This window comes from Carassius gibelio, chromosome A14, assembly GCF_023724105.1.
Source record: "Carassius gibelio isolate Cgi1373 ecotype wild population from Czech Republic chromosome A14, carGib1.2-hapl.c, whole genome shotgun sequence".
In the NCBI taxonomy this organism is placed as follows: domain Eukaryota; kingdom Metazoa; phylum Chordata; class Actinopteri; order Cypriniformes; family Cyprinidae; genus Carassius; species Carassius gibelio.
Window position 1 is genome coordinate 7,624,311 of NC_068384.1, and position 20,588 is coordinate 7,644,898.

Here is a 20,588-nt window from a genome sequence, read left to right on the forward strand (position 1 = left end):
GCTTGCAGTACACTTACCCTTCTGATTCTAACAATCATGCCATAGGTTGAGCCCCTCTCTCATTGAGAGCTGGGTTTATGCTCCCTCAGCTAAGTAAATTACTGATAGCTGTTCCAGCATTAGAACATGCAGAAGGTCAAGCTCCCCTCTCATTTGACATCTGGGTGTTTGCCCCTCCCCTCAGCTAGATTTTAACTGCTAGCCACTCAAGTGATATCTCTATAAGTTCTACGCGTTCCCCGGAGTCGGGCCCTAACTGGTAAGTTTGGGTATGTAGCCTAGGCCTTTAGCTGTAAGGGATAATGTAATGGACAGCCATCTAACGTCCCCGGGGCAACTGTCATGGAAATGGTAGCGTTGGTATTTAGTGCTCACCATAGTTCTGGCCTGCACTACCCTCAGCATGGTGGTGTGGGTATACTGTTCCCCATAGCGACCCCTAGAGGATACAGTTCTAAGTTCCCTTGAAAGGGAATATCTCAGGTTACTTATGTAACCATGGTTCCCTAAGTAGGGAACGAGTTCAAAATAATTACTTAGTCTTCAGATTAAGTATTTAAATAAGAAATTCAACAAAACATTACTATTATTCTTTACCAAGGAACACAAATAAGAATGTTAAAAATTTTTTTGACATAATGAAAGTCACTCTGGTCCAAATAAACACAGATATGTTTATTTTTTAATGATCTCCACAAGAAAATTCACAAGAAAATTGCTACTGAATTATCACTTTAAGTACAACAGACATGCAAAAACATGTTTGGGTTTCAGATAAGATAGAGAAGGAAGACTGCATTCATTTAACTATAAAAAGAGAACCTTGTTTGAATTTAAAGTGCAAAAAAAAAAAAAAAAAAAAAAAAAAAATCACACATTTAAGAAAATGGGTCAGTCTGCATGTGCAGAGCACATGCTTTAAAAATAAATCCTCACTTCAGTTTCCTGCTGCTAAAATAATATTCTGACTATTAGTGCAGCATCACATCCGTCAAATAAAGAGATGACTATTGCATTTCACACTTGAGTATCTTTATTGAGGAAACCAATAGAAGTATTTTACACAAGCTTACAATTTCACACACAAGTTCACACACACAAGCTTGACAATCTTTTTTGTTAAACAGTACAGAAAACAGGACAATGAAGCAGAATTCTCATCTGATCATGTAAATAAATTCCTTTAAATATCTTGAAAGGACTTTATTTTACTTTACTTTATTCTATGTGCAGTGAGCACACACACACACACACACACACTGTGATCATACACCCGGAGCAGCGAAGGCCCGCCTTTCGAAAAACGAAATGTCAAAATTTAAAAACTTTAGTTAATTAAACACCAAAGTGTGACATCTCATCTTTGACCCACATGTGAAAAAGTTACACCCCATTGAATTCCATGGTTTTCTCTTTCAGGGCACCATAACAATATCTGGTTCTTGGCATGTCTTAAATTTAGGAAAATAAAACCTCAGATGAACAACATCACATGACATATCGCACCATGCCATTGTTTATTTAACAAAAATAAAGCCAAGATGGAAAAGCCACGGTGACAAAGTTACAAATAGTCTGTCATTATAAAGTGAGGCAGATTATTCACAAGTAGAAGACATTCAAAACAGACACTACTATTCCCAGAAATGGACGTCACAGGAAATTTACAAGGCCTAAGTAACCATGTTCAATGATAAAATATGGCACAAGTATGTAATATTTGGAAGACTTGCTTGTGTGCTCTCTAAAGAAACAAGACAGCATGGTTTAGGTTTGCAAAGCTGCATCTGAACAATCTATAAGACTTCTAGAACAATGTCCTCTGAACAGATGAGACCGAAGTGGAGATGTTTGGCCATAAAGTACAACACCACACTTGTGAAAACCACAAACACCTCACACCAAATGTCACACATGCTGATGGAGGGCTGACGATTTTGGGCTTGTCTTGTAGCCACCGGAACTGGGCACCTCACAGTCATAGAGTCGGGCATGAGCTCCTCTGTATCCAAAAGTATTCTAGAGTCAAATGTAGGGACATCCGTCCGACAGCTAAAGCTTGGCCAAGAGTGGGTCATGCAGAGGATAATGATCCCAAACACACCAGCAAATCTACAACTGAACGGCTGGAGAAAGAAAAGAATCAAGGTGTTGCAGCAGTCCAGTCAAAGTCCAGACCTCGTCCTGACTCAAATACTGTGGAGAGAGCTGTGCAGAAATCAAAATGTCCTCAAACCTCAATAAACCTGAGCAACGTTGTAAAGTAGAGTGGGCCAAAACTCCTTCAGAATGATGCGTGAGACCAATAAAGGCATACAGAAAATGATTACTTCATTCATTACTTCAGTTATTGCTGCTAAAAGTGGATCTACATGCAACTGAATCATAGGGTGTCATACGTGGCTTTTCCATCTTGGCTTTATTTTTGTTAAATAAATAATGACGTGGTGTGATATGTCATGTGATGTTGTTCATCTGAGGTTCTATTTTTTAAACTTTAAGTCCTGCCAGTTACCAGATACATTTTTATGATGTCCTGATACAGAAAACCATTTAATTCAATGGGGTGTCCTAACTTTTTCACATGACTGTGTAATATATCAATAGAACTGAATGTTTGTTTCAGAAAAAAAAAAGTATTTAAACATGTTGATGCATGCATAGATGACTACAGCATTCACCCTTTAAACTCAGAAGGCATGAGATGCTTCCTTTCACATACAGGAAGTCACATGACATAATCAGGAAACCACATTTAAGAAATCCCCCCTGGACCTCGCAAAGATTTCCCAACCCAACAATTCAAAAGATTAAAAACTGGCCAAGTGAAGCGTTAATCTACAGTGTTTGGCTAAAACAATGGTTTAAACAACTTTACATTTATAAACACAACTCAAGCTGAAGTAAGTGATGTATCAGAACTCTAACATGCTGAGAAACACACACTCAATCAGCAGAAAAACAGGAAAGGTGGATATATGTTAATATATAATAATAATAATATAACAATTAATAACAATCATGTACAGCAAGATATATATACTGTATATCTCGCTCTACATGACTGCACAGTATGCGTGGAAATACAGTTTGATATGCTTATATATCCAACTTAAATATCCATATAAAGATCTGGCCAATATTTTACATTCATTTAAATGGACATTTACAGTTTTTTCTCGACTGTTTAAACACTATAACCAGGCTTTTGAACTAAAAAGTTAAGACCATAGCACCATTTATTAAAAAGCACACCCATTTCCCTAAACTATAAACAGTATTCCCATTTTTGACACATGAATCAGATTTGCTGAACTGTCACTGCAAAACTCTACACACAAATCCCTTCCAACCGCTACTTCACTGAGAATGTAGCAAACAATGATGAAAATATCAAATCCAGTTCAAGTTAAACAAGTGATGGGAAGCTCAAGATCATTTTAGCAACTCTCTTGCTCATTCTCATTCAATAAAATCAATGAATCTTTGAGTATTTTTGTTCATTTGAGCAGCTAAATGTTAAAATGTTATACATTTACACAATCTTTGATCATATTCTGAATTAGAAAATCATTATATTGCAGCAAAAGATATGCAAAGTTCACTTCCTGATTCTTTCAACTACTCCACCATGATTGCACATGTGCATCGCAGAGACTATTTGACTTCTGCATTACGTCTGCAAGACGTATATTTTTAAAATAGCTTTTTGCACCACATCTATAGGACATTTCCTATGAGATGTCAAATAGCCATTTAGAAGATGTCTTTAAGATGTTTATGATTCAGAATGAATGTAAAAGATGTCTATCAGATGTTTGGACACAGCAGATGGTTTCCAGATCAAGAGATCTTTAACAGACATCTTGCAGATGTACGTGTGCTATCTGGGATAATATACATATAAATACATTTAGACCTCTTTAGATAACTTGTTATCGAGATGTGAAGAGACTTTCAACCAGCACAACAAAAAAAGGTTTAACCAAATTATCTATACCCTGCCTTTAATTTAATAAAAGTAAATCAAACTCTACACTAGATCAGGTAACGAGTAGCAAATTTAGCCTAGCCTAGCTAAACAGCAAAATGTGACATCTCATCTTTGACTCACGTGTGAAAAAGTTACACCCCGTTGAATTCCATGGTTTTCTCTTTCAGGGCATCATAACAATATCTGGTTCTTGGCAGGTCTTAAATTTAGGAAAATAAAACCTCAGATGAACAACATCACATGACATATCGCACCATGCCATTGTTTATTTAACAAAAATAAAGCCAAGATGGACACCTTAGCCATTTCCAAACAATCAGTCTGTCATTATAAAGTGAGGCAGATTATTCACAAGTAGAAGACATTCAAAACAGACACTACTATTCCCAGAAATGGACGTCACAGGAAATTCATCCCAAGATCTTGTAACACTCAGAAAATGGAAGAACTTCCAATCCAAGAAATTCACCAGGCCTAAGTTACCATGCTCAATGATAAAATATGGCACAAGTATGTAATATTTGGAAGGCTTGCTTGTGTGCTCTCTAAAGAAACAAGACAGCATGATTTAGGTTTGCAAAGCTGCATCTGAACAATCCATAAGACTTCTAGAACAATGTCCTCTGAACAGATGAGACTGAAGTGGAGATGTTTGGCCATAAAGTACAACACCACACTTGTATAAACCACAAACACCTCACACCAAATGCCACACATGCTGATAGGGGGCTGACGATTTTGGGCTTGTCTTGTAGCCACAGGACCTGGGGACCTCACAGTCATAGAGTCGGCCATGAGCTCCTCTGTATCCCAAAGTATTCTAGAGTCAAATGTAGGGACATCCGTCCGACAGCTAAAGCTTGCCCAAGAGTGGGTCATGCAGAGGATAATGATCCCAAGCACACCAGCAAATCTACAACTGAACGGCTGGAGAAAGAAAAGAATCAAGGTGTTGCAGCAGTCCAGTCAAAGTCCAGACCTCGTCCTGACTCAAATACTGTGGAGAGAGCTGTGCAGAATCAAATGTCCTCAAACCTCAATAAACCTGAGCAACGCTGTAAAGTAGAGTGGGCCAAAACTCCTCCAGAATGATGTGTAATGGCATAGAGAAAATGATTACTACCTTCATTACTTCATTCATTACTTCAGTTATTGCTGCGAAAAGTGGATCTACATGCAACTGAATCATAGGGTGTCACACATGGCTTTTCCATCTTGGCTTTATTTTTGTTAAAGGTCCCGTTTTTCGTGCTTTTTTGAAGCTTTGATTGTGTTTCCAGTGTGCAATATAACATGACTGCACAGTATGCATGCAAATACAGCTTGATATACTTATATATCCAACTTAAATATCCATATAAAGATCTGGCCAATATTGTACATTAATTTAAATTTCTTTCTCAACTGCTTAAACACTATAACCAGGCTTTTGAACTAAAATTTCAAGACCATAGCACCATTTATTTAAAAGCACACTAATTTCTATAAACTATAAACACTATTTTTTGACACATGAATCAGATTTGTTGAACTGTCGCTGTGAAACTCTACACACAAATCCCTTCATTTCTCATTACCTACACCATGTTGTCATTAAGAAAACACTAGCATTTAATATTGTTCACTCAAGTCAGAATAGCTTGAGCTCAATAAGCACACAGTTACCCACGCGGTAACACTACAGTCAAAGTTTAATCACACCAATCAGAACCTTCAATTGATAGATTAAAGAGTCCCAGTCAGTTCATTCAGTTTTGCATCAGTGGATCCAGAGAAACATGATTGAAAACACCAGGGTGGAGGAGGAGGAGGAGGAGCCTCAGATTAAATTTGTGACACTAGTTGACCATGTCCTTGCCCATGGTATGACTATGAGGAAGTCTGGGCAATGAGTTCAGCAAAACTTAAGTTGCTTCACACTCGCCTCGATCATGAAAACATTCAGGGAGGAAAACAAGTTGGTGTACCTCAGTGTACTCTACTGTAAATTTTGAGAGCTGTACTCTGTTACAACATCAAATTGCCTTACGTACAGATAAAGTGTCTGTCTGCTTCCATTTTGTAAAAAGGATTTTATAGTTACAGTAATCAGAACTTCAATTTTTGTAGGACACAGAGACGATGGAATGGAATAAGCCTGACTAGACATGAGGCATAGTTTCAAGAAATGTGTTTAAGCAATCAATGACAGTATACTGAATGTATGCAGATAAAAACTGACATACTTATAAAACCAATTCAAACCAACCAAACAAAACTATTATCAATGAAAGCAACAAAGATTCAACTGATTTGAGTGCATTTTGATTACTGCTTTTAGAAGACGTGTTTACATGCATTTTACTGTGAATTCAAGCTATTAAGTTTTTCTTTGGGAACTGAACCCCTTGACTAATTTAGCTGGTAGAAACAAATAGGTTACTATTTACTATCAATCAACACTACAGGACTTTATGCAATTACGTGTGCAAACCTTCAGATATTACCAGGCCTTTTCGGCCTTTCTCAGGTCTTTTCCTGTACTTGAGAGATGAAATTTAAGACATTAGTAATGCAATATTTATCTGTAAACAGAAGTGTTCTGTAAACCAGGGTCAGAAATTTACTCATTTTATACATTCGTGAGGGCAGTTTTTATCAGCACCTTAATAATTTTATCGGAGTTGTCTTTCATGTCAAATACTTGAATTTAACCAATTACTTCAATCAATCAAAATACTAAATTAACAAATAATAAATACTAAAATAAAAAAAGTGTAAAAAGCAATCTGATGCAGCGTGAGTATTTCATTTTAATCACGACAGCTGTAATACATTGTTTATTTCCACTGGGGCAATTTTTACCCCTTTATCTTGAATTTGTGTGGAATTTTTTTTTCATTTTGGTGGCATTTTTTTTTCGCCACAAGCCCCTGTTAATTTCCAACTCTGCTGTAAATGTTTCAAAACAATATGTGACTGCTTCACGTCACTCAGGATGGGCAAATTTATAAATGCATAACTCAATCTAGAAAAGCTCAGACTTCAATTGCTTTGAAATGTTTTAATTCCAAATCACCAAACTGCATCACATCTGCAAGACATCTGTTAAAGATCAATTCATTTGGAAAGCATCTGCTGTGTGCAAACATCTGAAAGATGTCTTTAAGAAGTCAGTTTTACATTCATTTCTAAATCACAAACATCTTAAAGACATCTTCTAAACGTCTATTTGACATATAGGAAACATCTTATAGACAGATTGCAGATGAGTAAAAAACTCTAAAAACTCAGTTTTTGCAGATGTAATGCATACATCAAATAGACATCTCTGTGATGTATGTATGCTATCAGGGTGTTTTTTAATGACTTTTGAGCACATGTCCACATCGATCACCTCCTCAAGATTCATGATTATAAGCTGACATTCATTTAAGCTTTTTCTTGCCTTCATATAGTCGCAGTTGCAAATCGAGAAGTGCTAAAAACAGAAGTGCACAGAAGTTCGAGAGAAAATAACATGCGATTGGTTTCCTGTTTTTTTTTCATTGTTTTGCTTACTCATGACAGTTCAGCCCAGACATGTACAATAAAGCTCACGCTATACAACCCATAAGACCACATATTAACATACAGTACCATCGTTAACATGTCAAGCTAAATAATTTACAAATGCAAAGAGATAACTGCTTTATATAGCCTATAGAAGTCCCAAACCAAACATTAGTGAAAATAAGCACTCGGTTTCCAGGGAAAGTGCAATCCTTCACAAGGTGTTGCTGTGAAACTAGTCTCTCTGTACCTGTGAGTAAACACACTCCTCCTGAAGCTTCTGCTGTGGAGCAGTTGCTTGTTTTGGAGTGAACGTCACCTCGCCATACTGAACCTCCTCCACCTCCTCCTTCTTCTTCTTCTTCTTTCTCTTTGTCTGCGGCTGGATAGCGGCATATTCCACATCAGAAGCTGAGAAAGATTCTGCGGCGAGAAAGGAAAACTGTTGACAAGACAAGAAAAGACTCTCTGGATAGCTATTAGTCACTGTTAGTTTACTGTGGAAATAGCATCTTTAATATAGTTGCTTACTGACAAATTAAGATTTTCAGGAGTGAAGCTGCTTCACTGAGAATGTAGCAAACAATAATGATGAAAATATCCAATCCAGTTCAAGTTAAACAAGTAATGGGAAGCTCAAGATCATTTTTAGCAACTATCTTGCTCATTCTCATTCAATAAAATCAATGAGTCTTTGAGTCATTTTGTTCATTTGAGCAGCTAAATGTTAAAATGTTATACATTTACACAATCTTTGATCATATTCTGAATTAGAAAATCATTATATTATAGCAAAAGATATGAAAAGTTCACTTCCTGATTCTTTCAACTAATCCACCATGATTGCACACGTACATCGCAGAGACTATTTGACTTCTGCATTACATCTGCTAGACGTATATTTTTAAAACATCTTTTTGCACCACATCTATAGGACATTTCCTATCAGATGTTAAATAGCCGTTTAGAAGATGTCTTTAAGATGTTTATGATTCAGAATGAATGTAAAAGATGTCTATCAGATGTTTGGACACAGCAGATGGTTTCCAGATCAGGAGATGTACATCTCGCAGATGTACATGTGCTATCTGGGATAGTACACATATAAATATATTTTGACCACTTAACTTGTTATCGAGATGTGAAGAGACTTTCAACCAGAATAACAAAAAAGGTTTTGGACCAAATGATCTATACCCTGCCTTTAATGTAATAAAAATAAATCAAACTCTACGTCAGAACAGGTAACGAGTAGCAGATTTAGCCTAGCGTTGAATGGTTGAGCTTGACTAGCCAACCATGCAATTCAAGTCTTTCCGTCATCCTGTAGAAAGAGGTTAATGATTACACTTTTACATGAGTCACTTCACCATTTGTGTAAAAAGGGGAAAAACACAGTAACAACTTTGCATTGAACAAATGGGAACGGGCTAATTGAGAGCTAAAGAATCAACTCTAAAAGAGCAGAACATTACCATGGTTTTAGAGTTTTAAACATTATCTTAATCCATAAAGCAGTTTTCAAACTTTAAACTAAGTGATTTTAAAAGTAAAATGCAACCAGTTTCTACTTCATCTTTTCTTTATGTCTGAGCTTGAGTTTTAGGAAGTAGCATCACTAATTTAATGATTGAGAATAATAAACTACAAACTGACAGATTCTTGTGTTGTTTTACAGTGTAAAGTTGATCTCTGAGCTTTACTGAGTTTCTTACCTGTATTCTTCTTTACACTCTTTTTCTCATGAGAGATATCAGCGTATATGAGCTCCATATCTCCGGAGGCGGCTGATGGGAAAACACTGACATTAGCAACAGACCAACTACAATCTCACATTTTACTTTTTGATTCAAAACTAGCTTTATAACAGATCGTGCTGGTTAAACTTTTTTCACATATCAAAATTTTTGCATGTAAAGCATTGAGAAAAAGTCAAGGAAATAATACAATAAGTGTATATACACCAATCTTTGATTTGTTGGCTCTCCTTCATTAGACTTTTGTAAATCTGAGTAAATTCTAAATAATTTGCAACTAATGGTTAACTAATTAATTTTGTCATTACATACTATTATGATAACGACATGTCAAAAGTGCACTAAAAATGTGGATGTTTTATGCATGTTTTAAATGTTGGAAGTTGGAGCAAATGTTTCAAACCAACCATAATTAAAAAAACAAAACAAACAAACAAACAAACAAAAAAAACACTTTAATTAATCCAAACAGCTTTTAGAACAGTTTACTTGTAAATTTGCTCATGTTTCATGAATAAGGTCAAATGAATTTAACTTTGCTATGATCAAACTTATGCATTTAGCCAAAAAATTATGGTCAGAAATCATTATCACATCAAATAATCTGGTTAAAACCCAAATTATTTTCTTTATAAATATTCTTGATGCTTCAGGAATAATATTGTTTAAAAGCATTTCTGCCATTTTGCACCATTTTTAAACCCAGAAAGTTTGTCAGATTTCCACCAAAATTGTCTCAGATCATCTTCTTCACATCTATAATGTTTCTACTTTGGCTTTTTGTGTAACTGTCTTTGAAACTGAGACAAATAAGCTACAAATAGTCCTACATTTTAACCTTCATCAGTTAGTATATGAACTAGAGATTTAAACACACTGACCTTGTGTTGACTTGACCTGCTTCTTCTTGTAAATGTAACATAAAGTGATGAACAGCAGAATCAGGATCAGAGCAACGCAGCCCAAAGCAATCAGAGAGAATTGTAAAACTATGAAAGAAAAAAACACAAGGTCACTTAAAACAAACTCCAAAACTGCTTTGAAAAGTTAATTCATACCAATTCCAACAGCAACAAGAACAGAACTTTAGTAACTTCATGCAATTAATAACACAGGAAACTAGGTCAAAAATCTTTTTAGCTTCAGAGCCTGTATTACTACTGCCATTATTATTGGGTTTATTTGTAATTAGCAGTATTCGTTATTGTTCAGCACTCACGCATTCGTCTGAATTCTTCAGGGCTCTGAGTGGGGGTTTGTTTCGTATGTGCTGATGAGAAACTCGTACCATTTATTGATTTTGATTTCGTAGTGGTCAAACTTGAGGTCACAGCTGCAGTAGTTGGTCCTGTAATAAAACATCAGCACAGAATCACCTGCTTTCTCTTTTAATATAAAGTACTACATTTTTAAGAATTAAAGGCCAAACAAGAGAATTGATTTGTCTGAATTTCATGAAAACAATGACACATTCCAGTTCAGAACTTTATGTAGTAATGCTGTAAATATTTTGTATGTTTCAATTATTGTTTTAATGGGCATTAAACTGTTTTAATTTGTAATATAAAATTTATGAAATATCAGGAAAATGAAAAAATTATAATTAAAAAAAATATAAAAAGAAAATTATATCATAAAAAGAAAAGTATTTTTCATCTTTATATTAAATTATAATTAAAATATGATTAAAATAATCATATTATCATCAGAGTGAAATGTATCATATGCAATTGCAGAAATAAAAATCTACTAAATTATCATTGTAAATAATAGCAATTGCAAAAATAAACTAAATTCTAGAACATTTAAGTAATGAAAATTTAGGATATGGGAGTGTTTTTACATTTCATGGAAATAATATCACAATGCTAATTAAATGGTAAAATAGTTATTGTGCAGAATATATTTTCTTTAGATTTTTGGGTAAAATTTTGGTTTGTTGTATATAATTTAATCCACGCAGGTACTGTCATGGAATAAGTAAAAAGAAGTTAAAATAATATATTTAATAATATATATATATATATATATATATATATATATATATATATATATAATATATATATATATATATATATAATATATATATATATATATATATATATATATATATATATATATATATATATATATATTACTTGTTTTTACTTATTATTATATTGTTTTATATTAAGAATTAACAAAAACAAACAAACAAAAAAACTCTTAGATGGGTTAAAACCATCAAAATCCACCAAAATATGCTTCAGAGTGAGTTTGACAGGTTTTGTGAGATTCTGTATCTTGTTGCTGTTGTTTAGCAAATGTGTGGATATTCATGTTTATTAAATGATCTCACCAGGACAGGGTTTGAGTCTAATGGTCTTCTGTGTGTGACTGACGTGGTTCTTCACGCTGCAGCTGATGTCTCCATCAGTTCCCTCATTTAGCTGAATGCTGGTGTTTCCATTCATTGATCCTTGTTCTAGTATTTCTCCATTCAGAGTCCAGTTGTAGATGATCTGATCCCCGTCAGATGAGCAGAACACTGACCTCTGATTGGAGGAGCAGATGATTAACACTTCCACTGAGCCAATAGGAGCTGGAGGGAGGGACACATGACAGTCACATGACAAACACAGAATAATATTGATCTTCCACACGACTCAAACTATTACTGGAGTCTGTAGTGTGTTTAATGTGTGCTACAGGAATAAAAACCTTCCCAGAGATTCAACTGATTCATCTGCATGAGAGTGAGATCTTTGGAGAACATGAGACTGGAATGAGTCTGATGAGAGAGTTTCTGTACCTTCAACAATCACTTGAAGATCTCTAGATGTTTCTGTGCCGTCAGAGTGAGAGAGTGTTAATGTGTAATTCCCAGAATCTGATCTGTTCACACACTTTATTATCACAGTCCCATTAATGACTGTCACTTCAGGTCTGTTTTTATAAAGATCACATTGACTCATCCTCATAATGTCATTCTTTACTCTACAAACTGGACCATCTGCTGTGTTGTCGTTTATTCTCTTTTTTAACTGCAGATCATATTCTCTAGCGTCCATCATCAGCAGATTGAGTTTGTCTCCCAGAGCTGTGTAACAGGGATCAGATTGATTAAAACTGCAGAACTGATCCAGACCTGAAGAACAAAACACACACACACACACACACACACACACACACACACACACACACACACACACACACAGAACAGAACAGAAGTAAGATTTCAGACTCTTGATCTGATCTCAGTTCATCTCAGTAACGCTCATCTAATGCTGAACTCTTTTCTCTTGAAGAACAATGTCATGTGTGTGTCTCCTGACTTAATACTGATAGAATTAACACAATACTGAACATAATCATATTACTGGACAGATTCAACTAATACAAGATAACTGTTCAAATAAAACATTCATTTTAATTCAGAACGTCTGTTTTACATTGAAATATCAGCTAGTCTATATGCTCTCAATCATCTTAATGTTCATTTAATTCAGGGCTTAATTTGTGCCGGAACAAGTCTCAGAAATCTGATCTGGGCCTTATTTGGGCAGATCCCCCTCCTCATACATCAATGAAAAACATTAGCTGGTCTGTAGCTTGTATATATTTAATTACAAATCACATAATGATAATGTCAAAGCCTTATCCCCTTTAAAATATAAAATTATAATAAATGTAAAAAAAAAAAGGATTTGGAGGTTTTATTTGTACAGTAATAAACTTCTGTGATTGTAGGATGCTGATTTGCACGTGTCTGTGTCTGAGGGCGAGGGGAGGCTTAATTCAGTGCTTAATTGGAAATGGTGAAAAGACAGCTTAATTTACGTGATTAATTTACGCAGAGCCTAAAACCAGACAGGCCAGAATTATTATAGATACCGATAGCAAAGGTTCAAGTTCACCGTCTGATGATGTTAACACAAAGGAAGATGAAGCAACCTGCGAGGAACAGATCAAGTCGACAACTAATGTTACAGAGAGATCTGGCAGGCCGGAGGAAGAAGCACGTGGAGGAGAGGAAACAAGCACTGAATATGGAGAAAGCCAAAAAACAGGGGCAATATGGACTCAAGCAGAGTTTAAAACAAAAAAGACATTTTATCCTTGGCTTGTTATGGAGGGGTCGCATCTGGGCTGCAAATTTGCAAAAAAGGTTGGGTCCTGAAAAATCGGTGGGAAACTGGCAAAAGAATGGGTGACATGCTCTGTAACGTCATCAGACAAACATCTTAAAAAACAACAGACGGCATTTAGGAAAAAGTTTTTTGAACATTCTCAGATGAAGGCACACATTGCAGCACTTAACATTCTCGAAAAGGCAAAATTAGACTCTTTACAAAATACAATAATAAATAAACTGTCCGATGAAGTGAAATGGAAAATTAATTATTTGAAAAGATTGTTGCTTGTGCTCCTAAACTACTAGTTTAAGCAGAAAGAGTGCTTTAATAATTTACGTCAGATTTCAGCTGCACTACATGGAGTCGCCTGAGAATATTTTTGTTGAACTTGTTGAACTGAAGACCAAAGCCCATGAACTGTTACGTGCTTTGGAGGGTGTTAATTTTTTCATGGATAAAATATTTATATAAACATTGTACAGCACATCAAACAAAAACAGAATTGAGCTTAAAAAATGTGCTGATAAATTAGAAATTCAGTTGTCTAGAGTCTGCCGGGTCTTGGACAAGGGTGTTCGAGGCAATGTCTGAGAGACCTGGACGTCATAGCCAAATCAGTCAAAATGCTGTAAATCACAGCATCTTCCAAGGAGTTCCTCTGCATCCAGGATGAAGAGATGAAAAAGGGATGGACAACAAGGTGATTTTTAGGAGTCTGGCGAGAAGCCTAGAGAATCACATGCTATCGTACAGAAGGGCAGAAGGGGACCAGATGGGGTACAACAAATTCATAGAAGAGTTAAAAGTGCTTTTCCCTGAATACTGGCCTCAGGATGTATGAGAGGGGTTTTTCTCAAATGAACTTAATTTGCAGAGCCAACCGATCATCTCTCCACACTTCCACAATTTCATTGCTTTTATTTCTCTGCCTTGTTGGACCACCATTATCTCAGTTTAACCCCATCCATACGTGCGGTCATGGATTTCAAAGGGACACAGGACTATAAATGACTCCAGAAGCAAAGCACGATCTAGAGAGACCGAGGGGAAATTGATGTCTGTTTTATGGTTCATTTACAAAAAATAGAATGTAAGAATGACATTATCTTAATTTTATGTGTCTCTGAACACATTGTTGATTTGTGTTTTTCATTATTTTATACTGGGTAAAAAAAAATAGGACGGAACAAGTTGGTCTAATCCTAAATAATGGACAATAATTGCAAATTGTGGACAATTGCCTTTGTTTTTGTTAAATGTCATACAGTACAGTCGTTAGTACAAAATCATACCGTTTAAACATATACAACATTTCTTATTTAAACTCGTTTAACAAGCGTTTTAGAACGAAGACAATTTTTTTTTTCTGACATAGTGGCCCTATAGTTTGCGTTGCATAAAATAAAATGATTTGCAGCAAAGATTTAATAATATACTTGACCAAAGAAACGCGAGTCGGCCGAACAGAGAACTACTCTTTAGGTCGCAAAAGATCAGTGTTTATTACAACCCTTCTGTTGTTTTGACTGTCCTGTCCCACGAGCTGGTTTACAAAAAAAAATAATACCCAAAACTAAACATTTAATTCAAATTAAACTCATGCTTTCACGGTGTACACTGTTTTCTTCCTAAAATGCTTCATGTGTGTTAACATGCAGTCTTCTGATCATACAGAAATAGTTTGACCTGCGTTTTCATTACCTTGACATTTCTCTCTATATTAATAATGTATTAATCTATCTGACATCATAATTAATGAAGACATCATTTATATAAATAAAAAAATGAATGAAAGTACAAAATACTAAAGCTTTTCAGTATAACGGATCTGAAGAAACACACACTTCCTCTCACATTTGTAACTCTCCACTAACACAAACTCTTAAGATGACTAGATCACTGCAAACTCTTAATGTAGTTTTACAACTCCAATGATTTTATTTGAGATGAGTTTGATGTGAAAGTGACTCACATGCAGCAGTTTGCAGCAGCAGCATCAGTCCAAAGATCAGCATCATTTCTCTAAAGTCCAGTCTCCAGCAGAAGAGTGTGACGCTGCTTCAGATCGTCTGTGTTCTGGCTCTCATCAAGCGTCTTCACTGCGAGACTCACACTGGACTGACACATGAGGAAACCTCTGACCGCTTCACCGAGGAAAGAGGAAGTTTCCTCATATGGAGGAAGACACATGCTGTTAGTTCACATCACAACTCATCTAAAACAAGACAAACTAAGAGAAAGAACGAACCATTTACACAGCACACTTTCTAAAAAAAACTTGTTTAAGAGGCTAAAAGTGAGAAGGATTTGTTTCTAAATGATTTATAATGAGTAATTATCAAAATCCCTTCACAGATTCTTCTTTAAATCCACTGAAACAGTGTCTTTAGTTGACTGATGAGATGCTGTAGACATGTTTATTGAGAGTAAAGCAGAATCAGGTCTATATGTGGTGTTTCCAGCAGACTGTGTGTGATGATGTTTGACTCGGATCCATCAGTTGATGTGTGAATGAAGAGAGGATTGTGAGCTTCAATCTTCTGTCTGCTGCAGCTGAGACTCATGGGACATTGAGTTTATATCTGCTCAGAGCTGCTCATGTAGAGAGCGACACCTGCAGGAGGAAACTACAACTACAGCTGCTTTCATTTCACTCACAACATCACGCTTAAAATGAGCTTCATCTGATTTATCTGAACTTAACTGCTAATTAAAGACACATTACAGATGCTTTTCAGTTACCATCAACTAATTATTCATTAATAGTTAACAAACAATTTAATTCATCATTAAATAATGCTGTTTTAGTGTATTTAATATTGTTTTTCACTGCTCTTAGTCTGTAAATAATCTATATTCTGATCTGCTGGGTCAGATTTCAGATTGTTGCTAAAATGTCTAATGTTGTTACATAAGATTTGACCAAGACAACTAGCTAGAAGTTACCATGAATAGTCTAAAATAAATATCAACCGTGGAATCATGCTGAAACTATGGTTTGATTTCAAAGCGTTTTATTTTCATTTAACTCAAAGTCAAGCATAACAAATTCAGCAATGACATCAATTACAGTTTCTAAAGAATGAGATGTTTATCATGATTCTATAATGACACAAATATATTGTGAAGTAAAATGCACAAATGTGGTTAAATGTGTTAAAATTCATGTAAAAAAACCTGCAGATTCAAGCAAAACCAGAGTCAGAAAACACCAGACGCTGCAAAACTGAGACACGGATGAAGAGCTTCAAACAGATAAAACACCTAAACAGACACTGAAAATAAAGAGAAATCAACCAAATCAAGAATAAAGTAAAAGAGAAAGAGCAGAAATGTGGAAATAAACACAGAATGACGGATCTGATTCAGAGAAATAAAAGAGTTTGATCACGGATGAACAGAAGGAGATTCATATAATGACATAAAAATGCTGCTAGTTTATTCAAAGAGAAGAGACAAATGAATAAAATAAGCAACAAAACTATTACAAACACAACAGTCCAGAAAATAATCTTCATAACTAAAACTGTAGAAAACCTGGTTAATTGATATCTGCTGGTTTAATGAATCTCTTGGTTTTATATAAGATCTGTTGTTGACAAGTGAAAGCTGAACTGATTCTGAAGTCATTTCTCACAGATGTGAAGATCTGCTGCTGCTCTCATGAATCTTCTGCTGTGTGTTCATGTCTCTCTCTAAATCTTCTCATTCTCACTTTCTCATCTTCCTCTTTCTTTCCTAAAAGCAACACATCATTATTATATTCATACTCTTAATATTTCCATGTCAAATCTATAATGATGATGATGAATGTCTCTCACCTGACGTGTGTCTCATGTAGATGTGAAAAGCTCCTAACAGACCGAACAGAACCATCAGCTGAAGACACCAGACCAGAACAAACACCACAGACACTGAACACACTGAACAACAACAGTGAGACACAAAACAAACCCATCCTTCATGTTTCCAGTAATGTTTGTTGAACTCATACCAGATTCTGGTGTTGGTGTCACAGCTGCAGTAGTTGGTCCTGAAATAAAACATCAGCACAGAATCAGCTTCTTTCTCTCTGAACACATCAACACCATTCACTGCTGAGATCAAGCTGAAACAAACTCATGACACTTTTCAAGAATCAAGAGAACTGACTGTTTTACATGATCAGTGTTGCTTTAGTTCTTATGTACATGTGACATTCATGTTTATTAAGTGATCTCACCAGGACAGGGTTTGAGTCTAATGGACTTCTGTGCGTGACTGACGTGGTTCTTCACGCTGCAGCTGATGTCTCCATCATTTCCCTCTTTTAGCTGAAAGGTGGTGTTTCCATCCATTGGTCCTTGTTCTAGTATTTCTCCATTCTTGGTCAAGTTATAGATTATGTGATCCCCTTCAGATGAGCAGAACACTGACCTCTGATTGGAGGAGCAGATGATTGACACTTCCACTGAGCCAATAGGAGCTGGAGGGAGAGTCACGTGATTATTTCTCGACTCATGATGAGTAAATATCAAGACAATCTGATATGATATCTATAATCACTGAAGTAAACATGCAGTGTAGGTTAGTCATCAGAAATAGGATAAAATACAAAAAGAATAATAAAAAAAAATTAAATAAAAAATAAAAAAGCAGGACTTTCTGATTTTTCTGACCAAGCCCCTTACCCTGCTACCACCTCACACTATTTTTTTTTTTATATATATTATATCACAGTAACAGATATATCTTTTTGTAATAATATATTGTCCTGTAACAATAAAAAGTGTTTAATAATCATTAATATAATATAATATAATATAATATAATATAATATAATATAATATAACCTGCCAAAAATCTGGAAACATTGGAATTATTCAGTTAGTCTCTTCTGCTCACCAAGGCTGCATTTATTTGATAAAAAAAATGCACATAAAAACAGTAATATTGTGAAATATTATAAAAAAAACATTTTTTTTTAGTTATTATAAACTGTCATTTATTTTTGTGATGTTAAAACTGTATTTTCAGCATCATTCCTCCAGTCTTCAGTGTCACATGATCTTCAGAAATCAGAATAATATGATGATTTACTGCTCAAGAAACATTTCTGATTATTATCAATGTTGAACACAGTATTTTTTTGTGGAAATTGTAATCAATTTTATTTTTCAGGATTCTTTGATAAATAGAAAGTTAACTGAACAGAATTTATTTGCGTTTGTTGAATATTTATTAAATTAAAGCATTTACTAAACTTTCTGTTTTTTACATTTTAAATATCTTCACTCACTTTTCACAACTTTAATGTATGATGAATAAAGTTAATTTATCTCTCTTTTTAAAATCTTACCACAAAATCTTGAGTGTAATCATTGTTTCCACACACACACACACACACACACACAATGTTAAGCAGCAAAAGCTGTTTTCAACATCGATCATTTGAATCTAAACTGAGAACACAGCTCTGTTACAGCAGACCAGGAGCACCTCAGAGTAAATGCTGGATTTATGTAATGACATCACAACCGTTGTTACTGGAGTCTGTAGTGTGTTTACTGTGTGCTACAGGAATAAAAACCTTCCCAGAGATTCAACTGATTCATCTGCATGAGAGTGAGATCTTTGGAGAACATGAGACTGGAATGAGTCTGATGAGAGAGTTTCTGTACCTTCAACAATCACTTGAAGATCTCTAGATGTTTCTGTGCCGCTTGAGTCAGCGAGTGTTAATCTGTAATTCCCAGAATCTGCTCTGATCACACGCTTTATTATCAGAGTCCCATTAATGACTGTCACTTCAGGTCTGTTTTTATAAAGATCACATTCCCTCATCCTGTCATTCTTTACTCTACAAACTTGACCATCTGCTGTGTTGTCGTTTATTCTCTTTCTTAACTGCAGGTCATATTCTCTAGCGTCCATCATCATCAGATTGAGTTTGTCTCCCAGAGCTGTGTAACAGTGATCAGATTGATCAAAACTGCAGTTTACCTCCAGACCTGAAGAACAACACACACACACACACACACACACACACACACACACACACACACACACACGCACACACACACACGCACACACACACAGAACAGAAGTAAGATTTCAGACTCTTGATCTGATCTCAGTTCATCTCAGTAACGCTCATCTAATGCTGAACTCTTTTCTCTTGAAGAACAATGTCATGTGTGTGTCTCCTGACTTAATACTGATAGAATTAACACAATACTGAACATAATCATATTACTGGACAGATTCAACTAATACAAGATAACTGTTCAAATAAAACATTCATTTTAACTCAGAACGTCTGTTTTACATTGAAATATCAGCTAGTCTATATGCTCTCAATCATCTTAATGTTCATTTAATTCAAATTAAACTCATGCTTTCACGGTGTACACTGTTTTCTTCCTGAAATGCTTTGTGTGTCCAACCCCATTACCCTGACATTTCTCTCAGCATTAAAAATATGAAAAAGTGAAATAAAAGTTCAAAATACTAAATCTTTTCAGTATAACGGATCTGAAGAAACACACACTTCCTCTCACATTTGTAACTCTCCACAAACACACACTCTTAAGATGACTAGATCACTGCAAACTCTTAATGTAGTTTTACAACTCCAATGATTTTATTTGAGATGAGTTTGATGTGAAAGTGACTCACATGCAGCAGTTTGCAGCAGCAGCATCAGTCCAAAGATCAGCATCATTTCTCTAAAGTCCAGTCTCCAGCAGAAGAGTGTGACGTGACCTGATTCTGCTTCACTCTCAATAAACATGTCTACAGCATCTCATCAGTCAACTAAAGATACTTCTCTCTTTTAGCTTCTAAAACTAGATTAAATGTGCTTGACAATGGTTCCTTCTTCCTCTTAGTTTGTCTTGTTTTAGATGAGTTGTGATGTGAACTAACATCATGTGTCTTCCTCCATATGAGGAAACTTCCTCTTTCCTCGGTGAAGCGGTCAGAGGTTTCCTCATGTGTCAGTCCAGTGTGAGTCTCGCAGTGAAGACGCTTGATGAGAGCCAGAACACAGACGATCTGAAGCAGCGTCACACTCTTCTGCTGGAGACTGGACTTTAGAGAAATGATGCTGATCTTTGATTTGTGCAGCTTCTCAGTAAACAACGGCTCTGTGTAATAACAGCTGTTCTATGGGAAATCACACACATGATGGAACCTTCCGCTGATTAGAGA

The 20,588-nt window shown here is 35.5% G+C and overlaps 1 protein-coding gene and 1 long non-coding RNA gene across 32 annotated transcripts in view; both read right to left on the reverse strand.

Annotated features, from left to right (window-relative positions):
• Nucleotides 1-1,015: 1,015 nt before the first annotated feature.
• Nucleotides 1,016-5,007, reverse strand: LOC128027398 (uncharacterized). Its single transcript, XR_008186681.1, has 2 exons — nucleotides 4,691-5,007; nucleotides 1,016-1,895 (listed from the first exon to the last, which is right to left on the reverse strand). It is a non-coding gene; the product is annotated as an uncharacterized LOC128027398 (long non-coding RNA).
• A 580-nt stretch (nucleotides 5,008-5,587) lies between these two features.
• Nucleotides 5,588-20,588, reverse strand: part of LOC128027392 (uncharacterized) — a 222,583-nt gene continuing 207,582 nt past the window's right edge. For 23 of the 31 annotated variants that reach the window (XM_052614965.1, XM_052614972.1, XM_052614976.1 and 20 more), the window contains 7 exons: nucleotides 17,392-17,430; nucleotides 12,074-12,409; nucleotides 11,621-11,863; nucleotides 10,502-10,630; nucleotides 10,164-10,271; nucleotides 9,241-9,312; nucleotides 5,588-7,948 (listed from right to left, as the gene is read on the reverse strand). In XM_052614965.1, coding sequence (XP_052470925.1) covers nucleotides 7,761-7,948; nucleotides 9,241-9,312; nucleotides 10,164-10,271; nucleotides 10,502-10,630; nucleotides 11,621-11,863; nucleotides 12,074-12,409; nucleotides 17,392-17,430 — 1,115 coding nt within the window. In that variant the 3' untranslated portion in view covers nucleotides 5,588-7,760. Of the gene's footprint in view, nucleotides 7,949-9,240; nucleotides 9,313-10,163; nucleotides 10,272-10,501; nucleotides 10,631-11,620; nucleotides 11,864-12,073; nucleotides 12,410-17,391; nucleotides 17,431-17,813; nucleotides 17,863-20,588 lie in introns of all 31 variants that reach the window. The other 8 variants (XM_052614987.1, XM_052614988.1, XM_052614992.1 and 5 more) reach the window with 6 other exon arrangements.